We start from the raw sequence: 19,621 nt of genomic DNA, 5'->3' as shown, positions 1-19,621 counted from the left end.
ATCAAGAACACAGTGATGTCACAGCAGAGAGTATAGCCACTGGTATATTTCTATGTGGTAGAGTGGCCGTTGGGCTTCCTCCAACCCAGGTGCTACTGCCACCTCTGCAGCCCCTATAGTTCCATCCCTGCATAAAACAGTAACTCAGATTGTCGGACGTTGCAACAGACCAAAAACTCCATTTTACTTATTCAACGTATCATTTTTCCATTATTCTCTCCTTACATCCTGCTGCAAAGTACAAACTTATTTTAATTTATTACCTATACATATCTTAGTATTTGACTTCAAACGTACACGATCTAGCTCCAAATGTATAAATATACTGAACTCCATGTCTACTTAAAGAGAATGTGTCGCTAGAAACATTTTTTTTTTTTCAGCTAAACAATTATTATTTAAGTGATTACACATTGTTTTAATTTTTTCACAAGTGAGGAAATATTATAAATTCGAGTCTAATTTATAACATTTCCATATGCTGGGCACTAGAGGGAGCAGTTCCCAAAATTGCAGCATGGTTAATGTGGTAAAGCAACCTCATTGATTTATGCTGCAAATTTGGGTTGGACACACTCTCTCTAGTGTCCTCACACAATTCCCCCTCCCTTCTTCTGGCTAGTGCCAGGAGAAGGAAGGGTTTGAATCTTCAAACCTTCTACACGGTGTGCCGCCATTTTCTGAGCGACTGCACAGTGTAGGAGGATTAGATACAGGGCTCAGCAGACCGTATCACAAGAACATACACTAACCTAATACACACATCACATACACAAACATAAATTACCTGCCGCCGGCGCCTCCGCTGGTCTACGCTCCTATTCGTTGCGCCTGAACATATGGCTGGAAGCTGCGGCCGGAAGTCGTTATCTGACTGTCCGGCAGTGGCTTCCGGTCCACATGAAAATGGCGCCGGATTTCGCTCTGCGAACGAGCTTCGTTTTGGTCTGTGTGGGAGCGTACGCTTCTGAGAATGGAACGGCTCCCGTTCGCATTCTCAATGGGGTTGTATGTGCCGTATTCCATCTCTGTATGTGTCGTTAATCGACACATACAGAGATGAAAAAAAAAATGGCAGCCCCCATAGAGAAGTAAAAGTAAGAACACAGTAAAAAGTAGAACATGAGAACACAAATAAATAACATTTATTTTAATATCATATTAAAAGCAATATGATAAAAAAAAAATGTAATGACACCTTCCCTTTAAGCAGAGTGCAGCTGGGAAAAGACAGAAAGAGAAAAGAGGGGCAATAATAAAACCAAGTGTTTGGCTTAAATTACATAATCAAGGACACAACAAGTGACCAGCAGTAAAGACTTAGGTTCAAAGCCACACACTGTGTCTTAGTATTCAGCTCATAAAACAGGTGCACTGTTAGAAAAAAAATGTAATCTATAAAAAACAACAACTTTATAATTTAGTCTTCATTAACAAACGTCTGCAGTTTTGTGATGTCAAGAAGGGGCAGTGAGAAATAACACATGCCTGTAGGATGAAGACTATACATATGGTTTGTTTGAAGTCTGTAACCATGGAGACAAATACATCTGCATAGGATCTGTATACACACATCAATAGCCTTGATTAAAACGAACCTACTTTTAACATTTAGGGTATGTTCACACGCAAACGCAAAATACGTCTGAAAATACGGAGCTGTTTTCAGGCGAAAACCGCTCCTGATTTTCAGATGTTTGTGTAGCAACTCGCGTTTTTCGGCTCAAAACGTCCCAAGAAGTGACATGCACTTTTTCGCGGGCGTCTTTTTACGCGCCGTATTTTGACAGCGACGCGTAAAATTACACCTCGTGGGAACTAAACACCGTAAAACCCATTGCAAGCAATGGGCAGATGTTTGTAGGCGTAATGGAGCCGTTTTTTCAGGCGTAATTCAAGACATAAAATGTCCGAATTACGTCTGAAAACACTGCGTGTGAACATACCCTTACAGTTCGGTCCAGAATTTGGACAGTGACAAGTTTTGGCATTTTAGCTGTTTACCAAAAGACATTGAATATCCAGTTATATAATCAATATGGGCTTAAAGTGCAGACTCTCCGCTTTAATTTGAGGTTATTCACATCCTAATTTGAGGAAGGGTTCAGGAATTACAGCTCTTTATGTATATGTAGCTGCCTCTCTTTCAAGGGACCAAAGGTAATTGGACAATTATCTCAAAAGCTATTTATAGCATAGGCTATTCCCTCGTTAATCTATCATCAATTAAGCAGGTAAAAGGTCTGGAGTTGATTCCAGATGTGGCATCTACATTTGGAAGCTGTTGCTGTGAACCCACATCATGAGGTCAAAGGAGCTCTCAATGCAAGTGAAACAGACCATTAGGCTGAAAAAAAAAATCCATCAGAGAGAGAGCACAAATGTTAGGAGTGGCCAAATCAACAGTTTGGTACGGTCTTGAAAAAAAAAGAGAGCACCGGTGATCTCGTGAGCTCCAAAAGGCCTGGACGTCCACCGAAGACAACAGTGGTAGATGATCGCAATATCCTTTCCATGGTGAAGAAAAACCCCTTCACAATATCTACCCAATTGAAGAACACTCTCCTGGAAGTAGGTGTATCAGTATGTAATTCTACCATAAAGAGGAGACTTCATGAGGGCAAATACAGAGGGTTCACCACAAGGTGCAAACCATTAATCAGCCTCAAAAATAGAAAGACCAGATTAGATTTTGCCAAACAACATGTAAAGAAGCCGCCCAGTTCTGGAACAGCATGAAACTACCTGTACCAGAATGATGGGAGGAAGAAAGTATGGAGAAGACTTGGAACGGCACATGATAAAAAGCACACCACATCCTCTGTAAAACATGTTGGGGGGCAGTGTGATGGCATGGGCATGCATGGCTGCCAAAGGCACTGAGTCTCTAGTGATTATTGATGATGTGACAAGACAGAAGCAGCCGGATGAATTCTGAAGTGTTCAGGGATTTTAAGTTTCTGCTCCAATTCAACCAAATGCAGCAAGGTTGATTGGAAGTCGCTTCACAGTACAGATGGACAATGACCCAAAACATACTGTGAAAGCAACCCAGGAGTTTTTTAAGGCAAGAAGTGGAATATTGTGCAATGGCCAAGTCAATCACCAAATCTCAACCCGATCGAGCGGCATTTGACTTGCTGAAGACAAATCTTAAGGCAGAAGGACCCACCAACAAGCAACAACTGAAGACAGCGGTAGTAAAGGCCGGGCAAAGCATCACAAAGGAGGAAACCCGGCGTTTGGTGATTTCCATGGGTTCCAGACTTCAGGCGGTCATTGCCTGCAAAGGATTCTCTACAAAGTATTAAAAAAAAACACATTTTATTTATGGTAATGTTAATTTGTCCAATTACTTTTGAGCCCCTGAAATGAGGAGACTGTGTAGAAAAATGGTTGCAGTTCCTGAACGTTTCACAGGATATTTTTGTTCAACCCCTTGAATTAAACCTGAAAGTTGCATCTCAGTTGTTTAATTTCAAATCCAATGTGGCGGCAGCAGAGCCCAAATCATGAAGATTGTGTCACTGTCCAAATAATTCTGGACCTAACTGTATAATGCACTGGAGGGGAAACAAATGGTATCTCTGCATCTGTAAAAGTCAGAACTATTAAAGTATCACGTTATTTAACCCGCGAGGTGAACACCGTAAAAATAAAAAAACATTCAAAATTCTTTCACAATGCTTTTTTATGGTCGCCTCGCTTCCCCAAAAAATGGAATAAAAAGTAATCTAAAAGTCTTGTGACCCAAAATCGAACCAATAAAAAAATAAAGTTTGCCCCGCAAAAAACGAGCCCTCAAACTGCTCGGTCAATGGAAAACGGAAAGAAATTATGGGTCTTTAGAATATGTCGATACAAAAAAAAAAAAAACTATGTCATTCTGGTATCGCCATTATCATACCAGCCCACGGAATAAAGCTAACTTGTATTTACCACACATTGAAAGCCGTCGAAAAAACAATTCCACCCCACAAAGGTGTTTTTTTTTCAGTATATTACATAGGACATTAAATAGTGCCATTAAAAACTACAATTCATCCCAAAAAATAACATGCGTCTGTCTACAGAAAAAAAAAAAAAGGCATGACTCTTGGAAGGCAGGAAAGGAAAAACTAAAATTTAATTTAAAAAAAAATTGGCCTTGTCTCTAATGCGTTACTGACTGTACGCCCCCATACATTTGGCATCGACCAATGTAAAAGGGCTTTTAAACGAGATCGATTGATCAACCTGTTAAACCAGTGCTCGTTATGCGCTGAAATCTGCCTGTGTAAACGATTCTTTACTCCTGAACATAAGTATTCGCTAAATATCAGTAATTATTTACAAGACTTTCTTTGGGTGTATTCACACGGTCACCAAATATGCATGCGATTTTACCGCAATTTGCAGTGATTTTGCACGGTGATATAAAAGCGCATGCGGTTTTTTTGACTGTGCTGCAAAAAACTTGGCAAAACCGTACCATGTGAATACACCCTAAATATAATTTAATGTAGAAATTCAGTAGGAAGCAATCCCAACTCATATGATAGAGGCGCCCTTGCAGACATCCCAGAAGTCTTGCCTAAGAGCAGAAGCATGACACAATATTGAGGAATTAAATAAAAAAACTTTGTTTTTGCCATTCAGAAGAGGCAGGACACTTGGGTGAAAAAAAAACCTGAAATAATAAAATGACTGCACTCTAAGGGCTAATTCACATAATGGTTTTTGCATGGCGGGTCCCACCGCAAAATCTGCTGGCGCGGAACTATTCCTGCCGACGGCAGGAAGATTCCACCCTCCCATTGACATCAATTAAAGGTTCGAACGGAATCCACCGCTAGCTCATTATTTCATGGAAATAAATGGGAGGTGGAATTTGGCAGCAAAATTCCTTAGTGTGACCATACCCTTAGGGTATGTTCACACAGGACGGATTAGCTGCGGATTTTCCACAACCGATTTCATTGTGGAAAATCTGCAGTGTATTACAGTAGCATCAGAGTGGATGAGATTTGAACAAATCTCATCCGCACGCTGCTAAAAAAAAAAAAAAAAAACGGCCAAGAAACCATTTATAAATTGACCTGCAGTCTTATGTTTTTGTTTTTTAATTCGCATTATGTCCATTTATGCTGCGTATTCGCTCCTTTTTTGTTAAAATCACAACAAATAGAAAATGTTGCTATTTTTGTGACGAAAAAGCTGTGATTTCGCTGCAAAAATTGCAAATCCGAAAAAAATTCTTATTAATTTTTAACAAAAAAAAAAAAGACAATACTTGCCCCCAAGCGTTGTCCTAGCGGCACGTTCCTCTGTTCTCCGTGCAGCCTGACATTCTGGGATGACGTTTCATCCCATGAAACTGCTGCAGCCAATTACAGGCTGTTGCAGTCACATGGACTGCAGCGTCATCCCAGGATCCCGGGCCGAACAGAGAACCGAAGGACGCGTCGCTATGACAACGGCCAAGGAGTAAGTATTGGCTTTTTTTTTTTTTTTCAAGCACTGTTTTCCACAGAAATTCCACCCGAAAGTCTGCACCACAATTCGGTGCGGTTTTTCTTCTGTTATTCCCTACGGATTCTAGGACCATTACGCTGCATACGTTTACACAGCATATCCACCCTGTGTACCTAAAGAGTGGCTTTACACGCAGCAGATTTGTTTTCTAAAAAATTTTTTGGGCAGTTTTAAACTGCATGGAAAAATGCATGTGAAAACATCAACGTTTTGTAAAATGGAACATCGTTCTTTTATGGCCTTTTCATTGGCGTGTTTGATGGCATTTTATGGTAGTCTAATCTCGTAAATGCTTTTGTTCTGGCATTTAGAAAGCCTATGGGGGAAAAAACATACCCAGAGCATGCAGCGTTATGGAAAGAAATGCCACTGACCACAAAAAAACAACAAAAACACCACAAACCAAAATGCCGTTGTATGTTGTGCATTTTTAAATGTCACTGTAGACTCTAATGTAATATCTGGCCACAATACAAAAAAATGCATCAATAGCCACTGTTAAAAAAACGCCGGGTTCACACGGGAAGGATGCGCTGCGTAAATGCACGCACTGTATCCACCCTGTGTGCCGCAGGGAAATTCTGGGGCGAAAAAGCGCACCAAAATGTGGTGCAGTTTTTCACCCAGAATGTCCGCTGCGAAGAACTGCAGCGCATAGCCGACCTGTTAGCCGGCCGGCCTTCTGTGATTGGCTGCAGCGGCGGTCCCATGGGATGAAGTGTCATTCCAGAAGACCGCACTGGAGGGAGGAACACAGACTCCTGGGTAAGTATGAGTCTTTTGTTTTGTTTCTGAGTTGTGTTTTTTGCGGCAGATTCGCTGCGAACTTGACGCAAAAAAACGCAATAACTGCTATTTGTTGCAGGAGTTCCCCATTGAATTTAATGGGGAGGTAAATCCTGAAACAAATAAGTAGCGTTTACGCAAATACTATTTACATTCTGCGGAATAAAATTCCGCACCCCAGGTCAGTTTCTGAGTGGTTGTTCCACTCAGTATTTATGCAGCGTGTGGATGAGATTTTTTTTCTCATATCCACTTTGCTGCTACTGATTTGCTGCGGATTTTCCGCAACTAATGCCTTGCAGAAAAACCACAGTATTTACACAACGTATGAACTGACCCTTAAGAACATCACGAAAAATGCCGCAAAACGCCGTCTGTAAATCCAGCCTTGCCCCTTGTTCACACATTGCTGCAGATTTTGCATGCTTTTTTAAGCCAAAACCAGAATTGGATGCAGGAGAGCAGATTTATAAGACTTTTCTTTATATATTTCTTCAGTCGAGGGTCCGTTCCTGGGTTTGGCTTAAAAAATACATGCAAAATCTTCAGTGTGTGAAAAAGGGCATTAAAGGATCCTCCGGATAGTAGGCCATCAATATATGATCGGTCGGGGTTCGACTCCCGGCCCCACTGCCGATTAGCTGTTTTGAAGGGGCCACGGCGCACGTAAGAGCGCTCCTTCCCCCTCATTTCTACTGCTCGTACTGTGAATCGCTGACACACTTGAAGCTGCGGTTCAAAGTTTTACAGCCTTCTCCTATTCACTTCAATGAGAGAAGGCTACTGTAAACCGCCGCTATAAGTGTGTCGGCGACTCCGTGTGATCAGTAGAAATTAAGGAGAGTCGGACCCCGAGCGATCACATATTGACGGACTATCAAGGATAGGCCATCAATTTTTTTTGGTACTGGAAACCCTGTTAATGTAATGTGTTTCAGCTGCAAGCTCAGAAAGATATATAAGTGTACAAAATGACTTTCAGAATTTGCTTTGTGCTGTCTCGGGTGTTGTGTGAGGATATTACAAGACTTGTTTTTGGGTCTTTCAAGTGGAATAATGCAATCACATCAGGAATTTGGATCTGTAAATCCTCTCATTCTGTGTCTTGAGATTTTCATGCTACACATGTACTGTATATGTTATAGCACAGTTAACATTGTGAAATAGAAGGGAGATCCAAGTCCCAGCATACTTATTTTAATGAGTATTTCTACCTAAGATCAGAACTACACATTAAGGCCTTATTCACATGAACGTGTTAAACGTCTGTGTAACGGCCGTCAAAACAACGACCCTCACACGGACCTTTATAATTCAATGTGCCCATTCTCACGGCCGTTGTTTCAACGGACCGTGTGACGGGTCTGTGAGAAAATAGGACATGTCCTATTTTTCACGCATCCCTCCATAGACTCTAGTCTATGGAGGGATGCGTGATATCGCGTCCTGCAGCACAGAGCACGGATGCACTTCGGACGTGAAAAATGAACGGTTTTCACGTCTGAGATGCACAATGCCCGTGTGAATCTAACCTAAAAGGTAACTACATTTTTAAAAAAAACTTTTCACGTCATAGTGACATGTCAGAAGTTTTGATTAGTGGGGGTCCAAGCACGGAGACCCCACCGATCGCTAAAACAAAGTTGCAGTAGCGCTTTTTAAATGTTTATAGAGACCCTTTAAACACGCACCCTTCATTTAATTTCCTACCTCCACCCAAGTTTAAAGATGACCTGTCAGCTCTCCTTTTAGTAAAAACTTGTATTTTCCATAAAATAGTGCATATGGAAACTTTTCCTAGAACTATGGAGTGTTCCATTCTTCTGGTATTCCTCCTGAAAAATTATGAATAAATTGATAACTGGGTGTTACCATCTCCCTTGTCATAGTAGCATGTCCCTGCACAGTCTGGTAGTGATTGGAGAGGGTCAGACTGGTAGAGGACACACGCCCAATGTTAACACAGTTGTCAATTCATTCATAAATTTCCAGGAAGAATAACTGAGGAATGGCACAATGCAGTGTTCTAAGAAAAAGGTGCTTGTTATTTGAGGAGGAATGCTAGTATTTAAAAAAAAAACGGACATGTCAAAAGAGCTGACATTCCGCAGTTGTTGCGAAGTTATAACTGTTTCTTCCTTTTGTGACAACAGGAAGTGGCAGTGATTCCAGCTCGTATATGGGTTGTCACTTCTTTTTCTAGACTCTGAAATGCTAAACATCCAAGCCCTGCTCCAATAAGGGTAAGTCCACACGGTGCGTCGTTGACGCGGTTTTGTTGTGTTTGAAAACCGCATGCGGTCAACTGCATGCGTTTTTTTTCTCTGTAATGCTACAGTTCTGTTGCGTTTTTAAAGGAAATAATTGATGGACAAAGTTGTCATCCGTGTTGGAGTTTGTTTGATGCTTCCTGTATATTGTTCATTACAAGGCATTGCAGAACTGTTAGCAAAAACGCAAGCAGTTTCACGACAACAATGGCAGCGCGGTCAGTAACTGCATGCAGTCGGACATTATGAAGATGCAGTTAACTGCACAAAAAACACATTGTAATATAATAGCAGCAGTCCGTCCATAAGACAAATTTCACCATGGACTTCTATTGAAAAATGACTTGCTGCAGTTTAAAAACGCAACATAAAAGCACGGTGACTGCACTGTGTGGCCTTACCCTAAGGGCAGATTCACACGAACGTTGCGTTTTTGCGCGCGCAAACAACGCGGCGTTTTGCGAGCGCAAAAACCATTTGACAGCTGCGTGTGTCATGCGTGTCTGATGCGCGGCTGCGTGATTTTCGCGCAGCCGGCATCATAGAGATGAGGCTTGTCAACGCCCGTCACTGTCCAAGGTGCTGAAAGAGCTAAATCTTTCAGCACCCTCGACAGTGAATGCCGAACACAACAGCGAAAAACCTGTAAAAAAAAAAAGATAAAGTTCCTACTTACCGAGAACTTCCCGGCCGTTGCCTTGGTGACGCGTCCTTGGTGACGCGTCCTTGCTGACGCGCCTCTCTTCACATCGGGCCCCACCTCCCTGGATGACGCGGCAGTCCAAGTGACCGCTGCAGCCTGTGATTGGCTGCAGCCTGTGCTTGGCCTGTGATTGGCTGGAGCTGTCACTTGAACTGAAGTGTCATCCCGGGAGGTCGGACTGCAGGAAGGAGACAGGAGTAATCGGTAAGTTAGAACTTCGTTTTTTTTTTACAGGTTCATGTATTTTGGGATCGCAAGTCACTGTCCATGGTGCTGAAACAGTTTAACTCTATCAGCACCATGCACAGTGAATGTCTCCCGACGTCGCGGACCGGAAATTTTTTTGCCGGGTTCGGCCAAAACGAGTTTGGCCGAACCCGGTGAAGTTAGCTTCGGTTGTCGGGGTTCACTCCGTTTGGATGCTTGGAAACAGAAAAGCACGTGGTGCTTTTCTGTTTCCATTCATCCTTTTGACAGCTCGTGCGCTGTTCGCACGGAAGTGCTTCCGTGCGACCTGCCTGGTTTTCACGCACCCATTGACTTCAATGGGTGCGTGATGCGTGAAATACGCAGAGTTATTGAACCTGTCGCGTATTTTGCGCAGCGAACAAACGCTGCGCAAAATACACGGACTGTGTGTACTGCCCCATAGACTTCTATAGGGCATTGCGTGCCGCTCGAAAACCACGCGCCCTACACGCTGCCAAATCACGCTCGTGTGAATCCCCCCTAAAAGGGCAAGCACAGTACTGGGAAACAGCTGAAAATAATTTTTGAGAGAAAGGTGGAACTAATGTTATTTTTACTGGCTATTCTTTTTTTTTTTTTTTCTATTCTAGATAGACATGCCCTTTATTTTTGTTATTCCTAATCCTAATCATTTTGTAAAGGAGATGATCTAGTTTCCATAGATGTTTTGTTTTTTTGTTTTTTTATTTACCCATCCCAGCACATTTAACTTCCTGCAATTTGTTATGTACAAGGACAGCACTTTTATTTGTGAATGCAGTGGACTCATAAGCATGAGACTATATACTTTGTATCAGTTAGTGATTAAAAAATATTGTCCCCGTTTTTTTTATTTGTCACATTAGCACCTCAGGCCAGGACTTCCGTTTTTATAGCGGCATATCCACTTTACAGACTGGTTGCATCACGTTTCACAGCAACTAAATGCATCAAATTATTTGCTATCCGTCTCCCCATTAGGCCTAGTTCACATGGAGTATTTTGCAGGCAGAAAAAAATCTGCCTCAAAATGCCTTCTGGAATGTTGAGGCAGATTTTGACATGCCTGCGCTTTTTCACTGGGTTTTTCACGGCGAACAAAAGCTTTTTCTTTCTCAAATAGTTTTCAATGGGAGGTCAGAGGCGGGCCCGTGGAAAGAAAGGACATGCTGCTTTTTTTCCCCGTGAGTGGCTAGAGGCCGTCCAGGGAAAAAAAACTCCTCTGCCTCCCATTGAAATCAATGGGAGGCGATTTCAGCAGGTTTTTGGCGCTGATTCCGATGCGGTTTTATTGCTTTCATTCAGACGCATTGGTAGATTCCTTTTTTCTTTTTTGGAGTAGACTGATTAGGTACTGTCACACAATTCTATTGGGTTCAGGTGAAGGTGTGGACTGGTTTAGGGGTGCGCTTAACTCATTTTTAGCCTTATGCGATAGGTGTGTGTGGGAGTGGAAAGTGGAGTAATACTTTACAATTGCACGTCATATGTGCGGGGAGTAGGCGATCATGACAACGACCAACTCCTGATATCTATCTGGGACTCTATTTGATGTGTTGGATTTTTATGGTTGTTTGTCACTAGAACTGTACCGAAATTTTCGTTTGGTATGACCAATTTTATATGTAAAGAGCATGCACAAACAAATTACGTTGTTTTTTCACATCCGGACAAAAATCCCATCACAAAATGGTGACAAACAACATGGTCACTGGTCTCTGAAGCTCCTGCAGCAGTCCCATGCCATTCATCAGTAACGTGCTGCTGCAGTCAATCGCTGGTCTCAGCGATCACATGACATTCTTGGCAGCATTACCGCTAGTCCCCTAACATTACTATGTAAGTTAGGTACATATATCGGGTATATTCACAACAATGAAAAATATGTTCACATATGACTTGGTACATTACTTAGTTGTTTTTTTTAAACCTAAAAATTAGTGTGTACTTGAGGAATAACGGTATTTCTCACTATTATGACTTGTATTTGGCATTGTTTTAGAAGTTTTCCCCTCTGCAGGCTCTTTATCTAATTCTCTGTTGTCTTCGAGCTAGTAGGTGGAGCCCAACTGCCATCATATCTTCTATACACTGCACACAGAAGAGGAGAATTCTGCTCTCTTATCTCTATCTATCATATATATATAGAAGCTTTAGCAACATAGAGGACATCATACAGCAGTAATGAACCCTGTAGCTGTGAATCCAGCCCTGGGTTGACATAAAACTCTTACTAGAAACAGACGCAGGATCTGTCTCTGCCTTTCTCTCATTCTGCTCCCTCCTACCCCCTTCATTTCGCCATAGACTTCTATTTGCAGCTGTAACCTTATCCCTCAGTGAGCTCATAGTCAGTCCTGTCGAGATGGATCTAGCAGTAAATTCAGAGTGAGTAAACCGTTCGGGTATATTCACACGCTTAGCAAAATTTGTCTGAAAATACTGAGCTGTTTTCAGGCGAAAACAGCTCTTGATTTTAAGATGGTTTTTGTAACAACTCACGTTTTTCGCGGCGTATTTTACGGACGTTATTGGAGCTATTTTTCAATGGAGTCAATGAAAAACGCCTCCAAAAACGTCCCAAGAAGTGACATGCACTTCTTTTTTGCGGGCGTCTTTTTATGCGCCATCTTTTGACAGCGACGCGTAAAATAACACCTCGTGGGAACAGAACACCGTAAAACCCATTGAAAGCAATGAGCAGATGTTTGTAGGCGTAATGGAGCTGTCTTTTCAGGCCTAATTCGAGGCGTAAAACGAATGCGCGTGAACATACCCTTAGAAGGGAGAGTGGAGAAAAGGAGCCTGAAAAGTAGAGAGAGAGGTGTTTTTCCCTAATAAGATATATTACAAAGTTTCTCCTATTTGCTTTTACTATTTATTTATGCAATGTTTGTTCAAAGAGCAGTGCCTATTTAGAATCACAAGCTGAAAGTTAAGTTAGTACAAGAGTTCGACCCTATTCACACTGCTTTTTCATTGACTGACTGTTGTATTCTTTGGGAAAGCTAACGGCACATGCGTAGAACACAGTTCAGGGAGCTGGGCTCCTAGCATCATAGTTATCTATCCTGCTAGGAGTCCTTGCCTCCCCACGGGGATACTGTCCCATACTGTAATTATCTTTTCAGTAGGGGACGGTATTCCCCTGGGGAGGTAGGAGGGGGGGGGGGGCAGGTGAGCTTACACTATATTACTCTCATGCTAGTTTCTAGGTACATTTCTGGTGAAAGTCTCCCTTTAATGTAATTTACTGGAGGATGATTAGATTAATAATTAAAAAAAATGACTAAATAATGTGATATCTTAACTATAAGTTACCTTTTAGTGCTTGCTTACTAATCATGACCAAAAAGTCTTCGTTGACTGCGCTTGATCATGTGAAGTCTTCTGCACAATTTGTATTAAGTCCCTTCCGGGAGATCCAGCCCACTATTTAGGAGCATCCAGTCTCGGTGAGGAAGGCATCACAGTCTCTGTCCACAACAGTAGTGCTAGTCCCAAACTTCAGCTCACTCTGTCCCAGCCTCCAGCACGCAGCACCCTGACCCTAACTGAGGCGGCCACTTTACCTTCACTCTTCCATGTTTAAGGATTTTTCTTCTTCCAGACCACACATCTGCTACTTAGCATGGAGTTCAGGAGAGTTAATCTCAGCTTACACAGGACCTGTACACTGCTGCTCCTCTCTATCTGTACACATGGTAAGCCTGCATACTAGGTGTTTTATCATTTGTCTTCATCTATACCTGCCACAGCCCTTCAAAATTAAATATTCTCTATAAAATACATGTACAGATCTAGCAGAGCAAAATGTGTTATTTAACTCTATGGGGCATGTGATATAACTTTTTAGAGATAAGATAATGCAGCAGGGTTACGTACGTTCATGTCCTATGTAAAACTACAAATAACACATTGTAATGTCGCTAAATGGCAAATTATACCGGATACAAATATAAAATTTAGCTTTAGGAAAATATCTACAAACTCTTTGAAGTGTTTGGAAATATTTTCCACAAAGCTACCACATAAATATAAAGTAACTTTTTATGTTTGTTGTATACGGTATAATTTGTCATTTAGCGGTATTACAAAGTGTTATTTCTGGTTTTACATAGGACATGTACGTAACCCTGCTATACAAATTATTCAATAGTTATCAAATCAAATCACTTTAATCGCTTATTTATATCTGAGAGGAATAATATATAAAGCAGTGAATTGATATTAGTTTTCTACTGTTTATTTTTCTATATTTTATACTGCATTTAGATGTATACACACATGGATGAGGTAAATTAGTGCTTGCATACATGGCCATTGTCTCCTCTTTGAAGCACTTGTGATGGAGGCAGCAGGCGTTCTTTTGTTACCAGTAACCTTGGTAACTTGCTGAGCATGTGAAGTATCTACCAGCCGACCAGGACTCTTTAGTCTTGGCACACAAAAAGAAAGTTCTCACCAAGTTCTCTTACCCCTTCCAAAAAGCAGATTCATGCATATTGGATTTTTGTAAGCTGCATCACCCTGTCCCATTCATTACAATTTGTGAATGCAGTAAGCATCTTCTCAGTGTTGTCACGCAGTGCCAGGTGCAGGTATGTAGATCACAGTTTGTCTACATATTGTAAGATGTGTAAACTGAGACCTTCATTTCCAGATAGCAGCACCACTGCTCTGTAGGTTCTAGAGTGGTAATGAGTTCATGAGTGGTCATTTCTGATGGATCATGGCAATATTAACTTGGGCAAAATGATTATTGTTGTTATCTGACTTGCATGACAATGTTTCACAACCGATAGACGCTGGGAAAATTGTACAGTGAGAAGGTCCCATCATGAAAAATAGCAGAAATGTATCTTATCTTATTTATTTTGACACTTTTTTTTTTAGATAATTATTTAATATCCATTAAGTTAGAAATAAACACTAATTTAAAAAAAACTGAACATTTCTAATGGGCACCTTCATATTAATCCACACTCCTTACCGGGTATGAAGTACCAGCATTGGATGTAACCCTGGGAAAGTAATGGCTGGAGTCCATGTTGCGGCAGAACCCCTTTAATTTGGAGTGCTATTCATTAATGAAATCTGGCTGATTTAGTTTTCAATCATTTACCCCATAGTAATAGGTTTAAGACACATTCATTTTAGTCTCTCTATACTGAGGGAACACCAGGCCAATTATGTATCATTCTGTAAGATTCAATTTTCATTTTATTTTAAGTATTTTATTAATTTCTGCCCAAACCCGTTTTTGTTTCTAAATGTTCAGTTTTATTCTCAGGGCAACTATACACTAGAGTAATGTTATGGTTTCCATTTAGTTCTTGGTGCAAATAAAATCATTATCCTAATTCACTCTCATTATTAGCAGCTATACGATACTACAAATGAACATATTGGAGACTTGTGTTATATAACGACTTTTATTACATTATATAGTATTCCGTTGTATAGTATTCCATTATATAGTATTCACACTCCCGACGTTTCGATAAAGTTTCTGTGGGACTTAATGACCGCACGCGAGATCACGCTGTTTTGTGTAAGTCCCACAGAAACTTTACCGAAGTGTCGGGAGTGTGAATAGACATTGCATCCTGGCTGGAGGCAATGTCTATTCACTTTCAAGACACTTCGGTAAAGTTAATTTGTGATTAAGTGACAGCACAGCGTGATCTCGTGAGATCACGCTGTGCTGTCATTCACAGCGAGATTACGCTGTAGGTGCAGTGAAACCAGCTGGGCTGGAACGATGAGAAGTGTATTACGCTGATTGGTCAGCATCATACACTTCTCTTTACAACGCCCAGTTGTTAAAAAGTTTAAAAAACGCCCAGTTGTCCATTAAGAAACTAATAAATTGTTCATAACTTGCTCAAAATTTATTGTTTTTCAAAATAAAAACCACTTATCTACATTACAGCGCTGATCAGATTATGTAGGAGATAGGGCATTTATAATCTGGTGACAGAGCCTCTTTAAAGGGAACCTGTCATCGGCATTTCACCTATTAACCAGCAATACCTGGTGGTTGTGGGTGAAAATTATTTTCTATATAACCTATGATTGTCTTCTTAGTCGGCTTTGCAGCTTTAGTATTCAGTTTTTTAGTGTTCCCGCGCCGTATGCTAATGAGCATAAGAGTCATATCTTCGTTTGAAAAGAGTCAAATCTTCATTTCTCAAGTCTTTCCGACTTTACAACGCCTCCTTACTTAATATCCTGCGCTTGTGCATTGATGTCCTCTTCTGGTGTGTGCACACAAAGGGACACTGGATTATTATGATAAAAAGCGCACAATGTTTGCAGAACGTTATTTACAGATGGAGGAGGAGTTTAGGAGAGGGGAAAACTGTAATGAACTTTTGATAGCAGCGGCCAGCGAGGGATAAGTAAAGTTCAATAGGTGAAATGCTGGAGACCGGTTCCCATTAATATTAGTCTATCAGTGGACTTATGCCACATGGTAGTGTCCATTCTCATGTGTCACATTGTAAACACCAGAGAAAATTCCAGAGGCTCCATCCATACGGAACATGAACACGCCCAATGTGGTTTATTTTTATCATTCAAAGATATATTTTTTTTGTTCCATAGAACAAAGACAAAAAATACAAACATTGCAATCAAGGAACTGGAGGGTATTCACAAATGCAAGTGCACATGTGATCATGGGACCCCCAGCATTGCTGAAGTGCTTATCTTTGTTTGTGATTGGCTCTTCCTGGTAGGCTGAAGACGGCCTACATAGACATTGTCGTCTTCAGCCTATCGTGGAGTGACTATCACAGACAAAGGTGCATAACGCTCTGTTTCATACCGAACAGTGTGTGTACTAGGGGGTTCAATTCTTATGTACTCTTTCAGCCTGATAGGGAATGATAGCAGTCAACATTTGGGACGACCGCGATGACAAAAACATAACGGATCAAAGTCTTTTAAGTGCAGTGGAGTATGAAAGAGAACTCCAAGTACTGGTAAAATGAGAGAAACCACAGACACTAAAAGGAAAGCGGGAGAGGAATGACAGGGGAAGGACGGGAGAGACCGTAAAGGGTACGGATGGGGTAGATAAGGACACTGCATGTCCGAGTAAATACTTAGGACGTCGAGAGGTGTGGAGAAGAGTAAAACATAGTGAAAGCTGCCCCATAGTCATATGGTATGGTCAGTTCCCATGGTTTTGCAGATGTGAGAGGATTGGAAGACGGACCAGAGAAACCAGTTGTTGCCATATTGTGTAGTGTCCTCAGGGGTTTGACCGATTTAGGTATTTCATATGTTGGGTTTGGGATACATCTGCAAACCATACTTCTAGGGTTGGAGGATCAACCGATTTCCAATGACATGGAATAACTGTTTTTGTAGCCCATAGAAGATGGTAAATTTGTTTTGTATTTAGACTGTGCCATATTAAACATAAACAGGAGAGTGGCTTTGGGAGTGTCGGGAATACCAAGTTTTGTTACTTAATGGTTTATTTGTAGAACTGCATCCCAGAAGCCTCTCATGGAAGAGCAACTCCACCAAATATGTGTCATCGTACCTCTTGAGTCACCTCAGCGCCAGCAGGCATCTAAAACTGAGGGGCACCACCTATGTAGATCAGCAGGTACACGGTACCAACGTGGCATAATTTAAGAATTTTAGAACTCGTTTCTTGAGCTTTAGAGACTGACTGCTTTATGTGTTAAGTAAAAACAATTAGCCCATCAAGCAGCAGTACATGGTTTGCCCGATTCAGGTACACGTCCACTTTTAATCGCATTGTGAATGTTATCATTGCACTGACAGGACTTGACATCAATAAGGTTGAATAGGTTATTTGTGACTCAACCCATTAGAAGACCACCCTAGTGACAAGTGATGGGCTTCAAATTCTGCTCCAAATGGTGTTTTCAGCTGGACCTTCTGGGCCCATTATTGTGCAAGAGCATGGGCCTACCGGAGTGTGCCAGGCTGGTCCTGCCCGCAAAGGTTACAGCTAGCTATCACGTGGCAATCACACTCTATAAAAGTCAGTGAAAATTTATTGTCATGAGAGTAGCTTAGCGTTTTGTTGATTTCTATGGTGAGAAAAAGATTGAAATCAAATCATGCAATTATAGGTTGCAAATGTTAAAGATGCTGTATAAAATTAGAAAAACATGGATGCTTTCTATCAAAAACAGCGCTACCATTGTCAATATGCTATATGTGGTATTGCATGACAGCTCTATTCAAGTGAGCTATTGAGCTGCAATACCACACACAGCCCCTGGACAATAGTGGCACTGTTTCTGGAAAAAAGCAGCCATGTTTTTCTAATCTTATACAACACCTTTCACATTTTGCTGCCAGTCATATTGCACTCACATTAAAATGACTGCTACTTAGCTGCAATTCCTATGCAGAATATTTATAAAGCTATTTAGATGATTCTCTTCACTTTGTCCTATTTCCTTCATGTGTAGTATTCCTTTAACTGCAATAGGGACATGAGCAGGACGCACTGTCTGTTCTATACCCTCTGACATTAAGCTCTTTTATGCCATTACTTTAGTTGTCAACGATAAGAAATTAGATATGTTGAACTGGTCATGCTTTTCCATTTAGCCTCTACAAAGCAAGAAATCAAAATACACAAAGTCCAGTGATGCACAAGTAATCCAGCAAACCAAGCACAAACCATAGATGGCATCACTGAACAAAGCCTTTGGCGGGTCCTGTTGAATTTTTTTTTATATACTTATCACAAAATAGCTGTGTGTGTGTGTGTGTGTGTGTGTGTGTGTGTGTGTGTGTGTGTGTGTGTGTGTGTGTGTGTGTGTGTGTGTGTGTGTATACATATATATACAGTGAAGGAAATAAGTATTTGATCCCTTGCTGATTTTGTAAGTTTGCCCACTGTCAAAGACATCAACAGTCTAGAATTTTTAGGCTAGGTTAATTTTACCAGTGAGAGATAGATTATATTTAAAAAAAACAGAAAATCACAGTGAAAATTATATATATTTATTTGCATTGTGCACAGAGAAATAAGTATTTGATCCCTTTGGCAAACAAGACTTAATACTTGGTGGCAAAACCCTTGTTGGCAAGCACAGCAGTCAGATGTTTTTTGTAGTTGATGATGAGGTTTGCACACATGTTAGATGGAACTTTGGCCCACTCCTCTTTGCAGATCATCTGTAAATCATTACGATTTCGAGGCTGTCGCTTGGCAACTCGGATCTTCAGCTCCCTCCATAAGTTTTCGATGGGATTAAGGTCTGGAGACTGGCTAGGCCACTCCATGACCTTAATGTGCTTCTTTTTGAGCCACTCCTTTGTTTCCTTGGCTGTATGTTTCGGGTCATTGTCGTGCTGGAAGACCCAGCCACGAGCCATTTTTAATGTCCTGGAGGAGGGAAGGATGTTGTCACTCAGGATTTGACGGTACATGGCTCCATCCATTCTCCCATTGATGCGGTGAAGTAGTCCTGTGCCCTTAGCAGAGAAACACCCCCCCAAAACATAATGTTTCCACCTCCATGCTTGACAGTGGGGACGGTGTTCTTTGGGTCATAGGCAGCATTTCTCTTCCTCCAAACACGGCGAGTTGAGTTCATGCCAAAGAGCTAAATTTTAGTCTCATCTGACCACAGCACCTTCTCCCAATCACTCTCAGAATCATCCAGATGTTCATTTGCAAACTTCAGACGGGCCTGTACATGTGCCTTCTTGAGCAGGGGGACCTTGCGGGCACTGCAGGATTTTAATCCATTACGGCATAATGTGTTACCAATGGTTTTCTTGGTGACTGTGGTCCCAGCTGCCTTGAGATCATTAACAAGTTCCCCCGTGTAGTTTTCGGCTGAGCTCTCACCTTCCTCAGGATCAAGGATACCCTACGAGGTGAGATTTTGCATGGAGCCCCTGATCGATGTCGATTGACAGTCATTTTGTATGTCTTCCATTTTCTTACTATTGCACCAACAGTTGTCTCCTTCTCACCCAGCGTCTTACTTATGGTTTTGTAGCCTATTCCAGCCTTGTGCAGGTCTATGATCTTGTCCCTGACATCCTTAGAAAGCTCTTTGGTCTTGCCCATGTTGTAGAGGTTAGAGTCAGACTGATTAATTCAGTC

At 41.4% G+C, this 19,621-nt stretch overlaps 1 protein-coding gene across 2 annotated transcripts in view; it reads left to right on the top strand.

Annotated features, from left to right (window-relative positions):
* Positions 1–12,961: 12,961 nt before the first annotated feature.
* Positions 12,962–19,621, top strand: part of CRB2 (crumbs cell polarity complex component 2) — a 129,151-nt gene continuing 122,491 nt past the window's right edge. For both annotated transcript variants that reach the window (XM_075835516.1, XM_075835515.1), the window contains exon 1: positions 12,962–13,205. In XM_075835516.1, the coding sequence (XP_075691631.1) occupies positions 13,133–13,205 (73 nt within the window). In that variant the 5' untranslated portion in view covers positions 12,962–13,132. The remainder of the gene's footprint in view (positions 13,206–19,621) is intronic.

The sequence above is a fragment of the Rhinoderma darwinii genome, chromosome 8 (genome assembly GCF_050947455.1).
Source record: "Rhinoderma darwinii isolate aRhiDar2 chromosome 8, aRhiDar2.hap1, whole genome shotgun sequence".
NCBI classification, from domain to species: domain Eukaryota; kingdom Metazoa; phylum Chordata; class Amphibia; order Anura; family Rhinodermatidae; genus Rhinoderma; species Rhinoderma darwinii.
The sequence above is the reverse complement of the archived record's forward strand: the minus strand, read 5'-3'. Positions and strand labels throughout refer to the sequence as shown.